Below are 21,574 nucleotides of genomic sequence, written 5' to 3' on the forward strand. Positions count from 1 at the left end.
GCTAAGCAGGAAGACCACAAGTTTAAGGTCAGTCTGGGCAACTTAGACCTGTTTCAAAACCAAAAATAAAACATGGCAGGAGTGTAGCCCAGTGGTAGAGCAACCCTGGGGTCAATCCCCAGTATTGCAAAAAAGTAAACAAGTAAATAGCTAATTATGAACTGTGGTAGGTGCGGTGAAAGAAATGAACAGGGAACTATGGGAGAAAATAGTGGAGAAGGCCTTATGAAGATTGGGTGGCCAAATAAAATTCTCTAAGAAGGTGATGTATGAACTTGGAATTGAAAGATGAGATAGAACTGGGCTTGCAGAAATCTAGGTTAAGAGAGTTCTGAATAGAAAGCCCAGGATGCATCAGGGCCCTCGGAGGCAAAAGCTTCTCACCAAAGAGGACAGATGTGACTGCAATGTGGTCAGTCCAGGGTCAGGGGATGTTAGACCAGAGACAAGGGAAGGAAGATAAGATTGGAGATAAGGATGTATGGCCAAGATTGTAAAATATCTGAATTTTATTCTAAATATCATGTGGCATCATTGGATGGTTGTATGCATAGAAATAGCTCAATATGATTTCTCTTTTCATTTTATTTTTATTTTTGTAGAGCTAGGGATCAAACCCAGGTCCTTGAACATGCGAGGCAAGTGCTTTACCACTGAGCTACATCCCTAGCCCCTGGGATTTCTCTTCTTACAACTCATTCTTCATTATAGAAAATGGGTCATGAGGCTGCCAGAAGTGAACTAGGGAGGCCTAATTAATTGTCATTGTCCTTGTTATCATTGAGAGGTGACAGTGATCAGCTTAGGGAAGAAGAGTCCTTTGGATTCTGCTGGATGCAGCCCCAGGGCTGACGGGGATGTGCAGCTGAGGCCAAGGGAGAGACTTGGTGGCTTTCTGTCTGGCAGCTCCCGGCCTGTGGTGGATATTGTCACTCTGATGTCCTTCTCCCCTGCTGAGATCCCAGTGCATGAGGTGGAGTGCTCTTACTCAGCCAGTCACGAGAAGAAGGAAGGCGTCAACATCACAGTCTGCTTCCAGCTCAAGTCTCTCATCCCCAGCTTTCAGGGTCAGTGCTGTCCTCCTGCCCACAAGAGCAGCTGCCCATCCCAAATCCCCGCTATGGCCTCAGGATCCTCCACCAACCAACTCCTGTTTTTTTTACCCTCCCAGGTCACCTGGTTGCCAATCTCACCTACACTCTGCAGCTGGACGGCCATAGGACCAGGAGCCGGGGGTTGTTCCCTGGAGGGAAACCTGAACTCACTGGGAACACAGCAGTTACCCTGGTCAGGACCTGCACGGAGTTCTGGTTTCATTTCCCGGTAAGGGAGCCAATGCTGGTGTTTTGGAAAGGGGCGAATAAGCCAACCATGGAGAGAAGTTGTGAGCTTGTCTCTGCTGTCCAGCTGGGTGATGAGTCCTGTTGATGTCTCAGTATGCCATTTCCTCTTGTATAATAATGGGGATAACACCCTTACATATTTTCTTATAGTCCTGACTATATTCACAAAAGCATTTTTAACTTGGTAATAATCGTAATGCACCTACCATTTTCCCCTATTAATGCTGCTACTCAGCTTTCATAGTTGTGTTTTTGTTTTTTGTTTGTTTGTTTTTTGTACCAGGGATTGAACCCAGAGGCACTTTACCACTGAGACACATTCCCAGCCCTTTTTTATATTTTATTTAGAGACAGGGTCTCTCTGAGTTGCTTCGGACTTTGCTAAATGGCTGAGGCTGGCCTCAAACTTATGATCCTCCTGCTGCAGCCTCCCAAACTTCTGGGATTATAGGTGTGCACCGCCGCACCCAGTTCTTTCATATTTTAATAGCTAGAGGACATTCAGTCATCATGGTATGTCATTATTTGCCAGGTACATGTAATAATTCATTAACACATATTCCAGAAAAAGAATTTTTGTTTTTTATTTTTGTTCTTGTTTGTTTTGTTTTTGCAGTAGTAGGAATTGAACCCAGGAGTGATCTACTACTAAGATACATTCTCATTCCTTTTTATTTTTTATTTTGAGACAACATCTCACTAAGTATCCCAGGCTGGTCTTGAACTTGTGATCCTCCTGCCTCAGTCTCCCCAGTTGCTGGGATTACAGGCACTGCACAGAGCTGCAGAAAGTTTTTTTTATATTAGTTTGAACAAGTGCTGAAATAAACAAATGCAGTTTGCTTATAGTTGTCCTTGTGCAAAAATGAAATTGACATCAAATATTATGATCTCTTAAATGTTTCAAAAAGGACTGAAGATAGGATTGGGGTAAAGAGATATTGAAGTTTATTTTACATTTTTTATTGTGGGGAGTGTCTGACCTGAAGTAGAAGCAAATAGTTTAGTGAACCCCCGGGTAGCTATCACCCGTTTGACAGTGTCCACTCAAAGCCTATTTCACTTACAATTCCATGTCCTACTCCTTGGCCTCCTTGCATCCCAGCCCTTACAAGAACGTAACACTTGAACTTTAATTTGCCAGAGAGGATGGCAACATGACATGGTGGAAAGATCCTGGGCTCTGGGTTTGGACAGATGTAGATTCATATTTTGACTCTCTCTCTCCCAGTTCTAGATCTTTGGACAATTGGGTCACCTTTTTAAGGCTCATTTTCCTCATTTTGAATGTGAAAATAATAATGCTTACCTCTCAAAATTAGTAGGAATTTTAAGTGAAATATGATTTGCATGCCTGTGAAGTACCAGTGTCAGGCACTGGTAATAACAAACCACCAAAAACCATCCCTAGGACTGGGGCTGTAGCTCAGTGGTGGAAAAATTTCCTAGCATGTGTGAGGCACTGGGTTTGATCCTCAGCACCACATATAAATAAATGAAATAAAGGAATTGTGTCCGTCTACAACTAAAAAAATACAAAAATAAAAAAACCACAATTACCAAAAAAAAAAAAAAAAAAACCTCATCCCTATTCTCAAGGGACTAATATTTTAGAATTAGGATAGTCCTGTTATTCTAGAAAATTCTCTATCCTTTTTTTTTTTTTTTTTCCTTTTGTGAGACTGGAGATTGAACCTTGCACCCAGGGATGCCCTACCACTGAGCCACATCCCCAGGCCCCCCCAGCCCTTTTTTTTTTTTTTGGTGGTGCTAGGGATTGAACCCAGGGCCTTGTGCTTGTGAAGCATGCATTCTACCAACTGAGCTATATCTCCAGCCCTATCCCAATCCCTTTTAATTTTTTATTTTGAGACAGTCTCACTAAGTTGCTTAGGGCCTCACTAAATTGCTAAGGTTGCCCTCACATTAGCAATCCTCCTGTCTCAGCCTCCTGAGTGGAATTACAGATGTGTCCTACCAAGCTCAGTTTATTCTAGAATATTCTTGTGCAAACTTGATAATGGCTGCCTAGAACAGTTTGACAGATTCAACAGCTTTCATTAGGACTGTGATTAGGATTCATTAGGCAAATAGTGCTGTGATTGATTAGTGATGTTTCCATGGAATTGGGGCTGGGTAATTAGAAGCTTGTGCTGAGAAGTACCCTGGGCACAATATAAACATATGCTATATAGCCTACTTATTTATTATTAGTAAGTAGTGAAAAAATATGTTTGCTTCTGTTAAGGTCTTAGACAACTAACTACTAGCATTTGATCATTGGTAAAATGCACACAAGGCATGCGCTCAGTTGGTATGTTACATTCGGGACAAAGATTGCGTTCTTTTTCTCACTTTCAGGTCTGCATTCAAGACCTCATCTCTCCCATCAATGTCTCCCTGAATTTCTCTCTTTGGGAAGAAGAAGGGACACCGAGGGATCAAAGAGTGGTAAGAGGAGATTGACTGGGGGCATTAATGGGGAATATGGAAGAGAAGATATTCTATTTAGGAAGAAGAGACTGAATTATGTAGGAGTCTTTGATTCTAAGCAACATAAAACAAATATGGCTTACGTAAGCAGCAGGAAGGGAATTTATGGGAGTTTTATTTTTTAAAAATTTGAAAATGCAACTCTGGGAATAAGGGGGGCCTGGGTAGTGACTCTGGGTGCCAGAAGACTGATCCTTGGCACTCAACTGATGGTTTAGTTGGTTGAAGGCAACAGGCTCTGGAGGACAGAACCTGGGCCTGGAAGCCTGAACATGTGGATTTCTTTCCTGGCACAAGCATGAGCAGGTTCTGTCCCTTCTTGGGACTGTTTCCTCACCTATGAAGTGAGTCCAGCACTGTGAGGCCTCTTCCAGAGCTGGAGGCCTCTCACTGCCGGCTGCACTTTCCTGTGGCTTTTGGCTGCTTAGAGCGGCACACCCCGCCCACCTGTGCTCGCTCTCCTGAGAGTTGAAGATACTGATGGTGTGTTTACCAGAAATAAAGCCCTGCCCTCCAGATGAGCATACTTTGCCACATACTCGAGCAAAGCTGACTGAGCCCCTTCCCTGTGCTAAGGCCTTTTCCAGGCACTGCTGGAGAAGCCAGGGAAGTCAGTGGTGACCACATACTGCCATCATGCCACAAGTCAAGTTAGTAGGTTCAGAGCAGCAACAATCTATACCAGAGATTTGAGGGGATAAGGAAAGTCTGCCCACAGAGGTGACCCGGAAATCCCCAGGTGGAGGAGAAGTGGGCATTCAGGAATTGTCTTTCTTCATACCATCACTTACTCTCTTTGTGTTGGTATCATTGTCAGACATTTTCTTCATTACTTGGCAACTCCACGTAGAAAGCAGAGACCTTCTTGTCATGACCTTGGCCACAGTTGTACCCCTAAATGAATCCCTTGGACCAGGCCTGGGTAGATGTGTACCCATATGTCAATGTATGGGGTCAGTCAAAGCCCTTGGTGGGACCCAGGCGTGGAGAGGAGATGGAAAAGGGGACATAGACATCTCTACTGTCACATAGAAAGGAAGCTAATTCCGGCAGTGGTAAGGAGGCTGACTTGCAAGGACGTGAGCCTGGGCAGGGAGACTGCTCTAGTGATTGGTCCCACTGGGGAATGGTAAGGCCTGAACCAAGGCATTTTCTGTGGGAGCAGAGAGAAAGAGATACAGTCAAGAGAGGTGTAAGAGGCAGAACTGTCAGAGGCTGAGATGTGGGGAGAGAGGCAGAAGATGACACTCATTTCCAATTTGCATCTGGGTGGATGATGCAGCCCGCCCCCAACAGGAAACACCGAAGGGAACACAGGTTTGTCAGGAAAGTGAGCTGGAGAGTTCAGCTTTGAACTTCTTTGAACTTGGTTGCACTTGGGGCCTGTGAATCATCTCAGAGGCATCTGGGTTCATTCTAGGCAGGGGCAAAGTACTATTAGACTAGCTCAGCTGCAAACACAGAAATTTACATAGAAAGTGCCTTGTAAAAAGTCTGTCTTTCCCCTGTAAAAGGCAGGCTGGAGCTGGGGTGGCAGGTCTGAGTTTCTAAATCAGGGGTTTACTGACCAGTCATCTTTCCATTCCTGTAACAAATAGTTCACAGACTTTATCTGGGAAGAGCCAAATAGTCAATGTTTTTGGCATCGCAGGCCAGGTGGCTTCTGTTGCTACTCAGTTCTGTCCTTACTGCATCAAATCAGTCAGAAACAGTAGGCAAGTGAGTGGGTGTGGCTGTGTTCTGGTAGCATTTTATTAACTGAACTGTTGGGGCTGGAGTTGGCCTTCCTGTCGTAGTTCAGTTGCTCCTTCTCCAAGTCAGCTGCCTCGGTTCCTTCTGTATTGTTTCTTCTTCATCTTCCTTCTTCTTCATTTTCTTTGTGTTTTCTTGTGCTCAAAGTGGCTGCATGGACTCTACCCATCACATTTGTGCCTTGCCAAGGAAGACAGGAGAAATATGTCTTTAAGAACAGTTCTTAAACACCCCCCTGCCCACATAATACTTTCACTTGCATCTCATTGGTTGGAACTTGGTCATGTGACCCAACAAAAAGCATAAGCTCTGTTTTAATGGCAAAGGTGAAGAAGGATATGTGGGCACAACCAGCACGCTCAACCCTAGGTATTAATTAAATGCCAAACTATGTGGTATGAAAACTCAGGAGAAAAGAGTCCTGAAGTTAGTCAAAGTCAAAAAAGACTTCCTGGAGGAAGTGTCATTGGTTCTTGCAAAATCAGTAGACTTTGGGTAGGTGGAGAAGAGAGGAAATGTATGGGGAGATAAACCTCACTTCTGACAGAAAGATGGCTGTCAGTTTCAAGGTCTGGACTCCCATTTGGCCCATGGCCCAGTGGGTGGTGGAGATCTGTGGGTGAATGTTGAGGGTGGCTGGGGATCAGTCAGCAGAGGCCACCAGGACCCCAGCCCCTCAAGGAAGAATCTAGAGACTTATTGGCAGGTGATCTGAAATCAGAGGAGGCTAGGGTCTTTCTAGAATGTATAGTTGATAACCCATAAAAATCTTTCTGGGGCCCCCATTACCTTTAGGATAAAGTCCAAATCTCTATCATGGTCCACTGAGTTCAGTGGAATCTGGATCCTGCTCTGTCTCCCTGCCCCTTCTAATGCATGGAACTCCAGCAAGTCTGAGCACAATCCTGCTCCTTGAGAGGACAGTCTGTCTAGCCTCTGGGCCTTTGTATACACTCTTCTTTCTTTCTCTCCATTCTCTTCATCTGTCTCCCTCCTTTAATGTGTCAATTGAAAGAAGCACACGGAGCCACAGTCCAAAGCAAATCACCGGAGAAGTCCTGTTTTATTTTAAAAATGCACACACTTATATAGGGCCGGGAAGAGGCTGATTGGTTGGGGCATGAAACCAGGTGATGGTTGATTGGGTGAGCCTTGTTGCTAGGGGTCTGGGCAGGGTGTCGAGCACCAATTGGGTGTGAGTTAGCGCCGGCCGGAAGAAGTTATGGGGCTGGTCCTGTAAAATCAGGAAGAGAAGCTCGGCCAGCTCCATGTTGGCACCTAAGGCAGGGGGGTGACCTTATATCAATCATCTTTCCATTACTGTAAGAAATACTTGAGACAGTCAACTTATAAAGAGGAAATGTTTATTTTGGCTTGTGGTTTTGGAGGTTCTGGTCCCTGATCAGTTGACCCTGTTGTTTTGGGCCTGGGATGAGGCACCACATCATGGTGGGAGCATACAGTAGAGGCACCTGTTCACCCTCATGGTTGCCAGAAGCAAAGAAAGAGAGAAGAAGGAGTGGGTCCCAATATCTCCTTCAAAGGCACTCTCCCAATGACCTAACTTCCTCAACTAGTTGCCAGCTCTTAGAGTTTCCACCACTTCCCAGCTGCACTGTGGACTAGGGCCTTAAACACATGGACCTTGGGGACATTTCAGATTTAAACTGCAGCGTTCAGATTTCAGTCAGCATGGCATTCCTTCAGGAAGCTTCCTTGTCCCCCAAGTCTGAGATAGGAGTCCTTTCCCCCTGCTCTGAAGATACTCTGCCCTTCTCTGGTCAGAACCTTGACTCACGGTTGAAAATGCAGGGTGTTTCTCCCTCTAGATCGGGAGGGCAGGCAGTGTGTCTGTTTGGCCTCTGGTGTACAACCAGTGACCAGTTCGGGGCCAGGCCTCGAGTAGAAGCTCAGAAAATGTTGGGAAAATCAGCCTTGAAATTCTAAGAGCTGGAGAGTCACTCTAGGTGAAGAAGGAGTTGGCAGAGGAGAACCCCAGGAAAGGGCCATTGGCAGGCAGGTGAATCCTGGGATTGTGCAGCCAGGAGCCCCTGTCGAGGAAGAAACTGTGGGACTTCTTTGTCCATAGGAGGGAATGGGTCACCCTGTGTCTCTGACTCTCATTGGGTAGCTGCCACCAGACAAGGGCCTCACACATAGCCGTGGGCTGAGGTCCTGCAAAGGCATTTGGCTCCTGGGGAGGAAGACCAAACCCATTCCCACTGAGCCCCAAACCAGGAGCTCCTCCAGCCCTCCTTCACCAGTCTTGCTGCCCCAACTGAGCTCCCCTGTCCTCCTTACTCCGTGCACAGCAGGACAAGGACACTCGGCCCATCCTGAGACCAGCCCCACACTCTGAGACCAAGGAGGTAAGAGGAGAAGGAGGGGCAGACACGTGGCCTGGGGTTGGGCTCTTGCTGGGTCTGGAGCCCCAGCCTCCCAGTCCTTGCTTCTTGGCCTTTCAGATCCCTTTTGAGAAAAACTGCGGAGAGGACAAGAAGTGCGAGGCAAACCTGGCGCTTTCCTCCCCTGACAGGTTTGTAAGGCGTCCCACATCCACCTCCAGCCTTCCCTTCAATTCCATCTGTATCTTTTTTTTCTTCCTCCTCCTCCTCCTCCTTCTCTTCCTCCTCCTCTCCCTTCTTCCTCTTCCTCCTCTCCCTCTCCTTCTTCATACCAGGGTTTGAACCCAAGGACACTTAACCACTGAGTCACATTCCCAGCCCTTTAAAAATATTTTATTTAGAGACAGGGTCTCACTGAGTTTCTTAGGGCCTCACGAAGTTGCTGAGGTTGGCTTTGAACTCAGGATCCTCCAGCCTCAGCCTCCCAAACTGCTGGGATTACAGGTGTGTGCCACCGCACCTCCTCATTCTGATGCAGCAGCTCCCAGCTGGAAAAAACACTGGACTCAGAGTCCAAAGACATCCTTAAAAAAATAAATAAATAAAGCCCTTTCCCTGCAAGTTCCCTCTCTGAGCCTTATTTCCTTCTCTGAGAAATGCACGTCTCTTGTGGAACTGCTGTCAGGTTGGATGAGATGACAGGACTAAAGTCTGTGCATGGGAGCTCATTTTGTGTGGCCCTCCAGATCTCTTGGTTCTGAAGTTCCCACCTCGATCCTACTTCCTTCATCTGGGTCCCTATAACTTTTCCCTCATCCCCCCTCAGATCCCCAGTCCTGCGTCTGACCCCTTCTGCCAACCTGGCTGTGGAGTGGACACTGAGTAACTCGGGAGAAGATGCTTACTGGGTCCAGCTGAACCTGAGCTTCCCCAGGGGGCTCTCCTTCCGAAAGGTGGAGATGCTCAAGGTGAGCCTGAGCTCTGACTCCTGCAGTTCCCGCTCCATCCTTCGGCCTGAGGCAGCCCAGATGGCCTCAGCAGTGGGCAGCAGCTGGTAGCAGAGGATTGAGTGTCCTCTCTGTGCTCCCAGCCTGATGGTCCCCCTCAAGCTCTGTGATCCAGGATACCAACTTCGCCCTCTTTGAACCTCAGATTTAACAACTGAAAGTGAGACTGGGGACACCCAGAGGGTTAGTGAGAGGGTCATACAAGAGGGGTGTGTGGAAGAGCTTCAGGGGCCGTGCCCCCCCGTGCAGTTGGTGAGCAAGATGTGAGTTGAGTGAGCTGGATTTACCTCCCTCGTAGAGGCAACCAGAGTGTTTTTGAGCAAAGTTTTTTTTTTTTTTTACATATAACTTTTATTTTATTTTTCAATTACTATTGTAAAAGTAATATATGATCACAATAGAAATTTGGAAATTACAGAGATATTTAAAGAAAACAATGACATGTACTTCTACAACTCAGTGATTACTTTTTTTTTTTTTTTTTTTTTGTCCTGGGGATTGAACCCAGGGGTGCTTAACCATTGAGCCACATCCCCAGCCCTTTTTATTTTTTTATTGGTTCTTTTTAGTTAAACATTTTGATAAAATTATACATTCATGGTCTACGTCTTATTCTAATTAGGGCTCCAGTCTCGTGGATGTACACAATGGTGGGTGGGATTCACTGTGGTGTATTCATGTATGTACATAGGAAGGTTATGTCAGATTCTCCCACTGTCTTTCCTACTCCTCTCTTCCCTCCCTTCCATTCATTCTCCTTTTGTCTAACCCTCTGAACTTCTGTTCTTCTCCTCCCCACATTGTGGGTTAACTTCCACATATCAGAAAACATTCACCCTTTGTTTTGGGGGGATTGACTTATTTCACTTAGCATGATAGTCTCCAGATTCATCCATTTACTGGCAAATGTCATAAAGTCTTTCTTTTTTATGGCTGAGTAATATTCCGTTGTGTATATATACCACAATTTCTTTCCTTTTTATTTTTTATTTTGAGACAGGGTCTGGTTAAGTCATTGAGGGTCTCACTAAGTTACTGAGGCTGGCCTCGAACTTGTGATCCTCCTGCCTTGGCCTCTTGAGTCACTGGGCTTACAGGCATGTGCCACTATGCCTGGCCAATTACAACTTTAATCTTTTAGTGTTTATCCTTCTTACTTGTCTATATATAGTTTTGTACATATACATATGTATGTAGGTGTGTTTTATATATCGTCTATTTATATACATACACACACAGTGTTGTGTACTTATTCTTTTTTTTTTTTTGGCAGTACTGGGGATTGAACCCAGGGCACCGTGCATGCTATACAAGTGCTGTACCACTGAACCACACCCCCACATTGTGTACTTTTTCTATATTAGTTTTAATTAATTGATATCTGTCCTCCATATGGTTATCCCCCATGTTTAAAAAAATTTTATGGTGGGCTGGGGAGATAGCTCAGTCGGTAGAGTGCTTGCCTTGCAAGCACAAAGCCCTGGGTTCGATCCCTAGCACCGCAAAAAAAAAAAAAAAAATCATGTTATCAAAGCTATGCAACATGAATTTTACCATTTTAACCATTCCTAGGCATACAGTTAATTGTCACTGAGTACATTCTCAATGTTGTGCAGCTGTTTCCACTATTTCTAGAGCTTCTGCGTTATCTCAGACCCATTAAGCAATAATTCATTCCCTACCCTCTCTGTCCCTGCGAAGCTCTCATGGACTTTCTGGTTCTGTGAATTTACATATTTTAGATAATTCATATAAATTGAATGACGCAATATTTGCCCTTTGTGTCTGGGTTATTTCACTTAGCATAATATTTTTGTTTTAGATTTTCTGTGTGTGTGTTTTTGTTTTTGTTTTTTCAAGACAGGAGCTCCCTGTGTTGCCCAGGCTGGTCTCCAACTCCTGGGCTCAAGCAGTCTTCCTGCCTCAGAGGTAGCACTCCTACCCAGGGGTAGATGGAACTACAGCATGTGCCACCATCTGGCTATGACCCTGATTCTTTGTCTCTGCCTCTCTGAGAATGTGCCATGACAGGGACAGAGTCCTGGAGGCAGCTCCAGGGTTGATGACCTCTGGGGCAACTCTGACCCCTGGTCTCCCTTCTCACTCCCAGCCGCACAGCCAGATACCTGTGAGTTGTGAGGAGCTTCCCGGGGAATCCAGACTCCTGACCAGGACCCTCTTGTGCAACGTGAGCTCTCCCATCTTCAAAGCAGGTAGCTCGGTGAGTGCAGTGTGTGTTTGAAACACGCAACCAAGGGACTCTGAGCCGGAGGAGGGGAGGCAGACTTTGGTTCTGAGGAGGCAGGTAGGTGGTTAGCCAGGAAGCCAGCCCCTACCCCAAGGGGCATGTGTAGGAGCTGTTCTGTGTTATGTTTGAAAGCCTGGACTTTGGACTCAGACAAATCTGGGACTGGGTTATTCATTTCGTGACCATGCACACATGCCTTAACCACCTGGAGCCTCAGTTTTCTCATATGTGCAATGGGGATGAACCACCTAGCCAAGTGCTTGGGACGTAGTAAGCACCTGTGGTGGTCACTGCAGTCATGGTGACTGGGCTGGGGGCCCTGAGGTGCTCAGACTGCTCCTGAGGCCCCCCACTCCTTCCCTGCCAGGTTGGTATCCAGGTGATGTTTAATACGCTGCTGAACAGCTCCTGGGAGGACTTTGTCGAGCTGCGTGCCACTGTGAACTGGTGAGCAGGCCCCCAGCGGGCCCCCGCCAGCATCGCCACCCCACAGGCCTGGCCAGGCCCTTCTAACACTCCCTCTGCCTTGCCCCCATGTAGTGAGAATGAGGACTCCAGCCTCCTGGAGGACAACTCGGCCACCACCAGCATCCCTGTCCTGTACCCCATCAATGTGCTCATCAAGGAGTGAGTCCTAAGCCACACTGACCCCCCCACTCCCACCTCAGCCTCCCACCCAGCCTTGCTGCCCGGGCACGCCCCCTGCAGAGGCACCCTTCCGTTTCTTTCTTTCTTTTTTTGTTCTGGGACTGGAACTCAGAGGTGCTCTACCACTGAGCTACATCCCCAGTTCTTTTTATTAGTTTGAGACAGAGTCTCTCTGAATTGTTGAGACTGGCCTCAAGCTTGAGGTCCTCCTGCCTCCGCCTTCCAGGTTGCTGGAATTGCAGGCATATGCCACTGCACCTGGCTCCTCTTCCTTTTCTAGAGCCTCTGGGGCAGGGGGGTGGTAATTAGAATTGATCTCAGCCACGACCCTTATGGTGTTCCTGCACCAAAGATGAAGGGCTCTTTAAGAACTCAGGTCGTCATTAACTGATGAAATTAAAAACTGCACCGCAAGCTGCCCTGTGTCAGATGCTGTGCCACAGGCACTGCCTGGCTGCTGGCTTTCCCTGGAGCTTTTGACACTTCTGTGAGGCAGCTGTACCTCTCTCCATTTGACTAATAAACAAACGGAGACTCAGAGAAGGCAGGCACTTGCCCAAGGTCATATAGCCAGGAAGCATTGAAGCCAGGGTCTAACTTTGGCTCCAAAGTCACAGCTCTGAGCTGTTTTTAACTGTGCTAGAGTCTCTCCCTTCCTGGGGACAGCAGTGCTGGGAGTGATTAAAGTCCCCACCATGACCTTTGCCCTCAGGGAACTTACAGTCAAGCCAGAGAAACCAAACTCCTGCACGCCCAGAACCAGTGAATCTCAGAATGCTGTGGCAGGAAGGACTCATGGGGAGCTCTAGTTGGATTTTCTTGTTTATAGAAAAGGAAATTAGAAAAGTTGAGGGGCTTTTTCAACTTGGCTCTGTGAGATAAGGACAGGTTCAGCCTCCTGGCTCAGGTCTCCCATGCTTCTGAACATAAATTCCAAATTGATATGAAATTATATTGATACAAAATTAGAGCCAGCAAATGTCAAGGTGGTCATGAGGGGAGAGATGAAAGATTGATGGTGAGACTGGGACTGGGGTCTGGAGGATGGGACAATTTGGGTAAGGGCCAGAAAGGAGATAAAGCTAATAGGATAGGCAAAGGGAAGAAGGCAGGAAGCAGAGGGACTGGGGTGTTCAGGGGAGCAGGAGGAAAGCAGTCTGGATGTGGGAACCTGGATCAGATCCTCCCAGGCAGCCGGGAGCCATGGGCGGGTTCTGAGTAGTGGCATCAGGATCGGAGAGAAGGTCAGCCAGTCAAATGCGCTGGAAGCATGGAGTCAGGGAGGGATGCAGAGGCTGATGGTTATCTAGGAGATAAGCAGGGCCAAGAAGATGGGGGAGACACCAGTGAGGTGACACTCAGCAAAGAGAATACAGCCCCTAAAGCATGGCCTGGCCCCCAGGCTCCTGTCCTGTCCCTCCACTGTGGGGCTTTGGGTGAGAGGCTGGTCTTAGTTTCCAAAGAACTAAATGAGATGATGGTGCCTGAGTAACGCCTAGCCCTGTGCTGACAGCTCAGAAGCTTCCTAGAGACCTGGCCGACGTCTCCTCTGCCCTCCATTTCTGCTCTTCTCTCTCTACAGCCAGGAAAACTCCACACTCTATGTCAGTTTCACCCCCAAAGGTCCCAAGATTCACCAAGTCAAGCACATCTACCAGGTATGAACCTCAGGTATGACCATACCTCAGGTATGGTCCTTAGGGGCCACAGATTCATTCAGGTTTGTCCTGGGAATGGGGGTTGCACATGCCTGTTAGACACGGTCCATCCTTCGTGGATCCAATCTTCCACCTAGGTCTGTCATCCTGTCTGCAGAGCTTCACAGCCTCCACTTAAATGCTTCCACAGCAGCAGGCTCACTTTCCACACTTGAACACATATTTATGGCATCAGAACTTGAGAATGAGGACCCTGAAAGAGCACTTATGTTTTTGTGAGCATTTAATGAACCACTGTTCTACTTTAAGTACTTTGCTTGGTGCTGGGTCCCCGCCCATCACCAAACCTAAGTTCCACAACTGGTGCCCTCCAGCCTGTGAGGACCTGTATGATAGTCATTGCCATTTTCATCGAACAGATGAGACAGGTCAATAGCTTGCCCAGGTCACATGGCTAATAAGGGCAAGGGGTCAGATTCAGGCTTCCATTTGAATACCCAAATCCATGTGTTCAACCTCCAAATTCATGATCTCTCCTTGTTCCCACAACATGGTCAATGCTGGGCAGTGATCTTCATTACAGGGAGCTCAGAGGAGAGAGGCTGCTATACCCCAGTCTAGGGTTTCCTTAGAAGTGACCTCCAAGGGAGGAGGAGGCATCGCCTAAGTCAAGAGCATTTTCATTTTACTTTACAGGATAACTATACAGTACCGTCTAGAGAGGAGTAGTCAATTTTGCATACAATGGCTATCTTGCAGCCTTGGTCTCCACATGTTCCAAGCCAAATCTGTCAACTTCTCCTAAGCCAACATCTCCCCTGGCTTGCTTGGAATCCTTTTAAAGCACCCTCTTTGCCTCAAGTAGAATTTCCAAGTCTGTGTGAATTTGCCCTTCCTCTGTGCCTGGTCCCACTGTTCTATTTATATCCCCTTTTCTCTTTGCCCCTTGGTACTGCTCAGACTCAGTTTCTCATCTTCTTGCAGCTGAACTGTTGAGACAGGCCCTAATATTTGAGACAGGGAGAGAGAGCTCTGTGGTCGAACACTTCCCTAGCATATGCTGAGCCCTGGGTTTCATTCCCAGCACCACAAAAAAATAAAATAAAGTTGCATACAATTTCAATGTGGCTAGTAAGACCTAACTAGCCCAGTGTAAGAGTCATTAAAATTCATTCATTTATTTATTTTTTTACCCAGAGTGCATTTTGACTTATTGTACACAAATGGTTCTATGGTTCATTGTACACAAAAAGGGGTACATCATTTCATTTCTATGGTTGTACATGATGTAGATTCATACCATTCGTGTAATCATATATGTACATAGGGTCATGATAGCTCTCATTCCACTCAATTGAGATAGGCCTTAATATGGGGCTGATCTGCCCTTTCTGAACTTCTTCCATTTCATGCCTCCTTGAAGCTACTTCTTCCTCAGCTATCTTCCATGATTTCCATCACCTAGTCAATAGTACCCTGACTCCTCCCTCACACTCAGGCCTTCTGGACTGCACAGTTGGATCCCAATATGATAGGCCAATAGAATGGCATGATCCCCCCACATCTCCTTCCCAGGCTTCCCACTCTCCAGCCAATCACACTTACCTCACGTAGTTCAGACTCCCTGTATCTTCTCTTTCTGGATACCCTCCCATCTTCATTTCTGAAAACCCTGGCAAACTCTTACAGCTAAGTTCCATTGCTGTTAATTTGAGTTAATTTAACTGATATTTTTGAGTTAATTTAACTGATATTTTAAGTGCCCACCAATATTTGTTGAATAAATCATAGAACCCCTTTTACTGGATGAACATCTCTCTGCTTGATCTCCCTAAGGCATTATTAGTGCCATTTCTGTGTCATTTTCTCATACATTTCTGAGTCTCCAGCCCTAGCACAGGTAACTCTTTTATACAAAAAGTACTCAAGAGCTGGGCATGGTGGTACACGCTGGTAATCCCTGTAATCCCAGCAACTGGGGAGGTTAAGGCAGGAGAATCACAAGTTCAAGGCCAGCTTGGGCAATTTAGCAAGATCTTCATCAACTTAGCTAGAGCTGGTCTCAAAATTTAAATTTAAATTAAAAAAATTTTTAAAAGGACTGGGGATGTAGCTCAATGGTAAAGTGTACCTAGATTCAATCCTCAGAAACTAAAACAAAAAACAAAAAACAAAAAAAAAAAAAACAGCCAGATATTTTAGTCAGCTTTTTTGCGGCAGTGACCCAAGAAGGAAAGTTTTATTTAGGATTCACAGTTTCAGAGGTGTCAGTCAGTAGAGGGCAACTCCATTGCCCTCAGGCCCGAGATGAGGCAAAACCATCAAGGCAGAAGGGTGTGATGGGGAAGGCAGCCCAGGACATGACAATCAGGAAGCAGAGAGAGTTCTGCTCAACAAGGACAAAATATGTATCCCAAAGGCACACTCTTAGTGACCCACCTCCTACAGCCACACCCTAACTGCCAATTGTTACCACAGTTAATCCCTATCAGTGGATTAATGCACTGATTAGGATAAGGCTCTTATAACCCAATCATTTCACTTTTAAACTTTCTTTCATTGTCTCATACGTGAGTTTTTGGGGGGACACTCTAAATCTAAACCAAAGGATCAGGCATGATGGCTCATGCTTGTAATCTCAGAGACTCAGGAGGCTGAGGCAGGAGGATTGCACGTTTGAGGCCAGCCCCAGCAATTTAGTGAGGCCCTAAGCAATTTAGTGAGACCCTGTCTCAGAAGAAAAAAATATATATATATAGGGTTGGGGATGTAGCTCAGTGGTAAAGTCCCTGGGTTCAATCCCCTGTACCCACCTCCCAATCCACCCCACAAAATGTTACTTTTCTGGCTGGAGTTAGATAGCTCAGTGGTAAGAACATATGCTTAGCATGTGCAGGGCCCCGAGTTCAATCCCAGCACCTAAACAAAAGCAAAAAACTACTTTTTTTGGCCTATTATATACTAAGTACCACATCAAGCAGTAGGGAATTAGAGATGAAATAAGATGTTGCCCCTGTAGCCAGGAAGTTCATAGTCTAGTGGTGTTACAAACACAGAAACAGACACTTTACCATCCTACCAGGGATGGCCAGTGCTGTGGGACACAGGAGGAGGAAACCGTCCTCTCTATGGGCAGCAGCAAAACCTTCAGGGATGATGTTGGGACAGGGCCTCTAGGGGTGTGTGAGGGTTTGCCATGCGGAAGAGCAGGGAACCCCCACTGAAGAGCTGTGAGGACGGTCGTCATTGCACAGTGCCCACAAATAGCAGGCCCTTGGGACTCAGCCAGCGAGGATTGTAGGGCGCTCTGGGTGGGGTGGCAATTGGCATGGTTGGTATTCAGACTCTGAAGTACTGTTCTCTGTGCCAGGTGAGGATTCAGCCTTCTGTCCATGATCACAACATGCCCGCCCTGGAGGCCTTGGTTGGGGTGCCACATCCTTACAGCGAGGGGCTCATCACACACACGTGGCATGTGCAGATGGTGAGTGCTGCCCAGAGAAGGAGGCTGCCCAGGCCTGTGGGGTGAACTTGTCCTGGATTCAGCACGTGGAGCTGGATGTGGAAAGGGAGTGAGGATGAAGGAATCTAAATCCCATGGATCTGGTAATGTCTGAATTAACCAAGGGCCAGTTGGGGAAGAAGACTGGAATGCCAAGGTCTTAGCTGGGGTGGAAAGAGGCCCTGGACCAACTGGAGACCTCACACCTTCATTTCTAGGAACCTCCTGTCACCTGCCATCGTGAGGAACTGAGAAGGTTGCCCAGTGCAGCTGAGGTATGAGTAGTGAGCTGAGAAATTGGGCCGGGACTAGTCACAGTGATGCACTCCTGTAATCCCAGTGACTCAGGAATCTGAGGCAGGAGGATGACAAGTTCAAGGCAAACTTAGCCAACTTAGCAAAACCCTGTCTCAAAATAAAAAAATAAATAGCAAGGGGAATCCAGGCATGGTGGTGCATGCCTGTAATCCCAGTGGCTCTGGAGGCTGAGGCAGGAGGATTGTGAGTTCAAAGTCAGCCTCAGCAAAAGTAAGGTGCTAAGCAACTCAGTGAGACCCTGTCTCTAAATAAAATACAAAATAGGGCTGGGGATGTGGCTCAGTGGCTGAGTGCCCCTGAATTCAATCCTTGGTATGCCCCACCAAAAAAAAAAAAAAAATTTTTTTAAATAAGAAAGGTTGGGAATGTAGCCCATTGGTACAGAACTCCTGGGTTCATCCCCAATACCACAAAAATGGGGGTGGGGTAGGGTGGGGGTGTAGCCCAATGGTAAAGTCCCCTGGGTTCAATCCCCAGTACAAAAAAATAAAAAGAAAGAAATCAGGCTGTGGTTGAGCAGTGTGCGAAGGGACAATAGCCTTCTCTGACACCCGTGTATTCCTGACCCCGTCAGCCTTGTCTCCCAGGAGTCCAGTTCCACTGCCCAATTGTCTTCAGGCAGGAGATCATCGTCCAAGTGACCGGGACCGTGGAGCTGGTGGGAGAGATTGAGGTACCTCGACTCGTAACTGTCGATGGGAAGTAGTCGCGGGCCTAGGAGCCTTGTGGGGATGCATGAAAACTCCCCCACATAGTCTACTTCCATTTTTCTCTTTTGTCTTGATGAAAAATCCCCCAAGTTTAGACAGTTGCAGATGAAAGAGAACCATGATTTGCTTAAAATCATGGGTCTAGAGAAAGTTCTCACATGTTCTTTATGGGAGAAACCAACCTTCCAGCAATGAGAAGGTGCCCACAGTAGAGAACTGAGTAGAGGAGGGTCACCCCACTGGGTCCCACTCCCCTCTTCTCCTCCCTATTGTTTTGAGGTGGGTTCTGCATCCTTGTTCTTCGGGTCCTGACGCCTCCCACCCTTACCACAGGCCTCCTCCATGTTCAGCCTCTGCAGTTCGCTCTCCATCTCTTTCAATAGCAGCAAGCACTTCCATCTGTATGGCAGCAACGCCTCCATGGCCCAGGTATCTACCTCCTTAGAAGTCCCAGGAACAGGCCACAGAGGGCTCTGAGGTGCCCCAGGTCAGAGCTGGATGTAGACAGCTATACCCACCCTCTCTCCCCCAGCCAAAGCCATCTGCCCTGGAGAAGCTCCCACCCCCACTGGGGTGCAAGGAGACCACCAGGTCATCCCTGTAAGATGAGGCAGACTCAGGTGTCTGCTAAAAATCAATCTGATGGCAGCTTAGCAAACAGTCACCAGCCCAGCAGTGAGCAAAGAGAGGGTGCTCAGAGCAGCACAGAGGCCCAGAGAGTGATCAGGGAGGGCTGGGGGAGCAGGAAGTGCAGCTGACCTAGCAGATGAATCTGAAAGGGTAAGCAGAAGCCAGATTCTGAAAGACTTTGAATGCTGAGCTGAGATTCTGGCACTGTATGCTGGGGCTAATGAGAAGCCATGTAAGTCTTAGGGAAGGCTGTGGTGTGGGTTGACCAAGCCACTGTGGTAACTATAGCGGGTGACGCGTTGGAGGGAGAGGTTCTGGAGCCAGAGCCCAGTGCTGTGACAGAGCCCAGATGGACGTGGTGTGACTGGGGACTGGGTGGTACATGGGAACTTTTAGGGGTGAGAAGGCTCTTCCTTGCACTCAGTTGCCCCTCCTCCTCTAGGTCCTCATGAAGGTTGACGTGGTGTATGAGAAGGAGATGCTCTATCTTTATGTGCTGAGTGGCATCGGAGGGCTGCTACTATTGCTGCTGATTTTCCTAGTACTGTACAAGGTGGGAACTTCCAGAAGGAATGGACATTGCCAAGACAGAAGGCTGGGGGGATGGGCTTTGGCAGGAGCCAAGGAGGAGACCACCATGGCCAGGGAGCATTAGAATCAGAAAATTCTAAGTATCAACTTATCCCTTTTCTGTAGATAAGGCTACTGAGGTCCAAAGAGCAAGTGAGATTTTTTTTCCTACTATTGCTGAGTCCAGCACTGGGAGAGCCAAGACTAGATAGAAAGGAGGGACAAGAAAATTCTCATGTAGCGAGGCATCCTGGTGCCAGACACTGTACCAGGTCCCATAGTTCAGAGGTATATACCAAAATATGGTCCCTATCTTCCCGGAAGGGGAAGACAGGAACAGGCATAATGAGTGCCACACTGGGGACCTTATACTCTGGAACCTGTAACACAGGGACCTAACTCAGGCTGTGAGGGCCTGGAAAGTTCTCCTAAGAGAGGTGGCATTTGAATTGGGACTTGAAGGATGAGAGATGAAGAGTGAAGGGCATATATTCCATGTAAAGAACTTCAAATATTACAGGAAAGAGAATATAGAAAATCAAAGTTTTGGGCTGGGGTTGTGGCTCAGGGGTAGAGCACTTACCTAGCATGTGTGAGGCACTGGGTTTGATCCTCAGCACCACATAAAATAAATAAATGAATAAATGAATAAATAAATAAATAAATAAATGTCCATCAACAACTGAAAAAATATTTTAAAAAAAGAAAATCAAAGTTTCTCTCTAATTGCATCCCCAGAGGGTTGTCATAAGCATCCATTTTGTTTACATTCCTTCAAATTCCAATTTCATTATTAATAAATGTGTGCATGTAAGTGTAAGAGAAAAGAGAAATTTTATGTGTGTATATGTGAAGAACGTAAATGGGATAATACTATATAGACTTTGTGGGAGATTGTGTTTTCTACTATATATATCTATATATATATGTATATATGTGTATATCTATGTATATGTATGTGTATACACACACACACACACACACACACACACATATATGTTTATTTTTGGTACTGGGGATTAAGCCCAGGGGTGCTTTACCACTGAATCATATCCCTCCTAACTCTTTTTATTTTTTATTTTGAGGCAGGATCTCACTAAGTTGCTTAGAGCCAAACTAACTTGCTGAGGCTGGCTTGAACTTGATCCTCCTGCCTCAGCCTCCTAAATTACTAGGATTACTGGAGTATGCCATGGTGCTTGGCATCTACTTGATACTACGTCTTGATGTCCATCAGCTTTACCTCTAGCTTTTGAACTTGGCTAGTTTTCTGATGTCTGGATGTCCCATCTTTTATTTAACAAGTTCCTATTTTATATTTATTCTTTTCTCATACTGGGGATTGAACCCAGGAGTACCTGGCCTTTTTAAATTTTTTTTTTTTTACTTTGAGATGGGGGTCTTGCTAAGTTGCCCAGGCTGACCTTAAACGTATGATCCTCCTGCCTAAGTCTCCCAAGTCACCAGGATTAAACAAGTTCCCTACTGATGAACAATAAATATTTCGATTATTTCTCATTCCCAATTTTTTCAAACAATGTGACAAAGAAAGGCTCTTTTTTACCAATATCTGCACACTCGTTCAAATATTTTTTAGACTTAATTCTTAGAGGTAGAATCATTGGGGAAAATATATGTGTATGGGTGTTCTGAGCTTTCAACAGAGTGTATCATATAATAAGCATTACATTAAGTATTGGCTCTTCATGTTACTAAATATTGTCAAATAACTGGTCAATGAACTGGGGAGTAGCTCAGTGATAGAGCACTTGCCTAGCATGCGAAGGGCCCAGGGTCAATCTCCAGCACTGGAAAAAACAAAAAAACAAAAAACACCCATTTAAAAGATTGAAACACGACATTTTGATGAGTCTAAAGAGTGAACTACTAGGACTGAGATGTAACCGTACCTCAGTGGTAAAGTGCTTGCCTAGTATGCATGAGACCCTAGGTTTAATCCCCAGCACCACAAAAAAAGGAAAAAGAAGAAGAAAAATGAATGAACTACTAAACTTAAAGCTTTAAAAAGCATTTCCAGCCAGGCAGGGTGACACATACCCATAGTCCCAGTCACACAGGAGTCTGAGGAAGGAGGATCACAAGTTCAAGGCCATCCTGAGCAATTAACAAGACCCTGTCTCAAAATTTAAAGAAAAAAAATTAAAAAGGGCTGGGCATGTAGATCTATGATAAAGCACTTGCGTAGCATGTGTGAGCCCCTGAGTTACATCCCTAGCACCACAAAAAATTTTTTAAGATTTATATATACATATATTTACCCCACGCCAAGAACAAAGCATGCAGATGACAGAGTGTCTTCTTACGTTGCTGGAGCAGACTGGTCTCAAAT

At 46.3% G+C, this 21,574-nt stretch overlaps 1 protein-coding gene across 2 annotated transcripts in view; it reads left to right on the plus strand.

The window, feature by feature from the left end:
• Positions 1-21,574, plus strand: part of ITGAL (integrin subunit alpha L) — a 42,617-nt gene that overhangs the window by 19,526 nt on the left and 1,517 nt on the right. Inside the window, exons 16-30 of one of the 2 annotated variants that reach the window (XM_079121569.1) lie at positions 907-1,067; positions 1,172-1,323; positions 3,705-3,794; positions 7,904-7,957; positions 8,054-8,124; positions 8,760-8,901; positions 11,051-11,161; positions 11,556-11,635; positions 11,729-11,815; positions 13,419-13,494; positions 16,865-16,978; positions 17,215-17,271; positions 17,889-17,987; positions 18,358-18,453; positions 19,097-19,207. In XM_079121569.1, coding sequence (XP_078977695.1) covers positions 907-1,067; positions 1,172-1,323; positions 3,705-3,794; positions 7,904-7,957; positions 8,054-8,124; positions 8,760-8,901; positions 11,051-11,161; positions 11,556-11,635; positions 11,729-11,815; positions 13,419-13,494; positions 16,865-16,978; positions 17,215-17,271; positions 17,889-17,987; positions 18,358-18,453; positions 19,097-19,207 — 1,501 coding nt within the window. Of the gene's footprint in view, positions 1-906; positions 1,068-1,171; positions 1,324-3,704; positions 3,795-7,900; positions 7,958-8,053; positions 8,125-8,759; positions 8,902-11,050; positions 11,162-11,555; positions 11,636-11,728; positions 11,816-13,418; positions 13,495-16,864; positions 16,979-17,214; positions 17,272-17,888; positions 17,988-18,357; positions 18,454-19,096; positions 19,208-21,574 lie in introns of both variants that reach the window. The other variant, XM_079121568.1, reaches the window with a different exon arrangement.

The sequence above is a fragment of the Sciurus vulgaris genome, assembly GCF_902686455.1.
Source record: "Sciurus vulgaris genome assembly, chromosome: 18".
Classification (NCBI taxonomy): domain Eukaryota; kingdom Metazoa; phylum Chordata; class Mammalia; order Rodentia; family Sciuridae; genus Sciurus; species Sciurus vulgaris.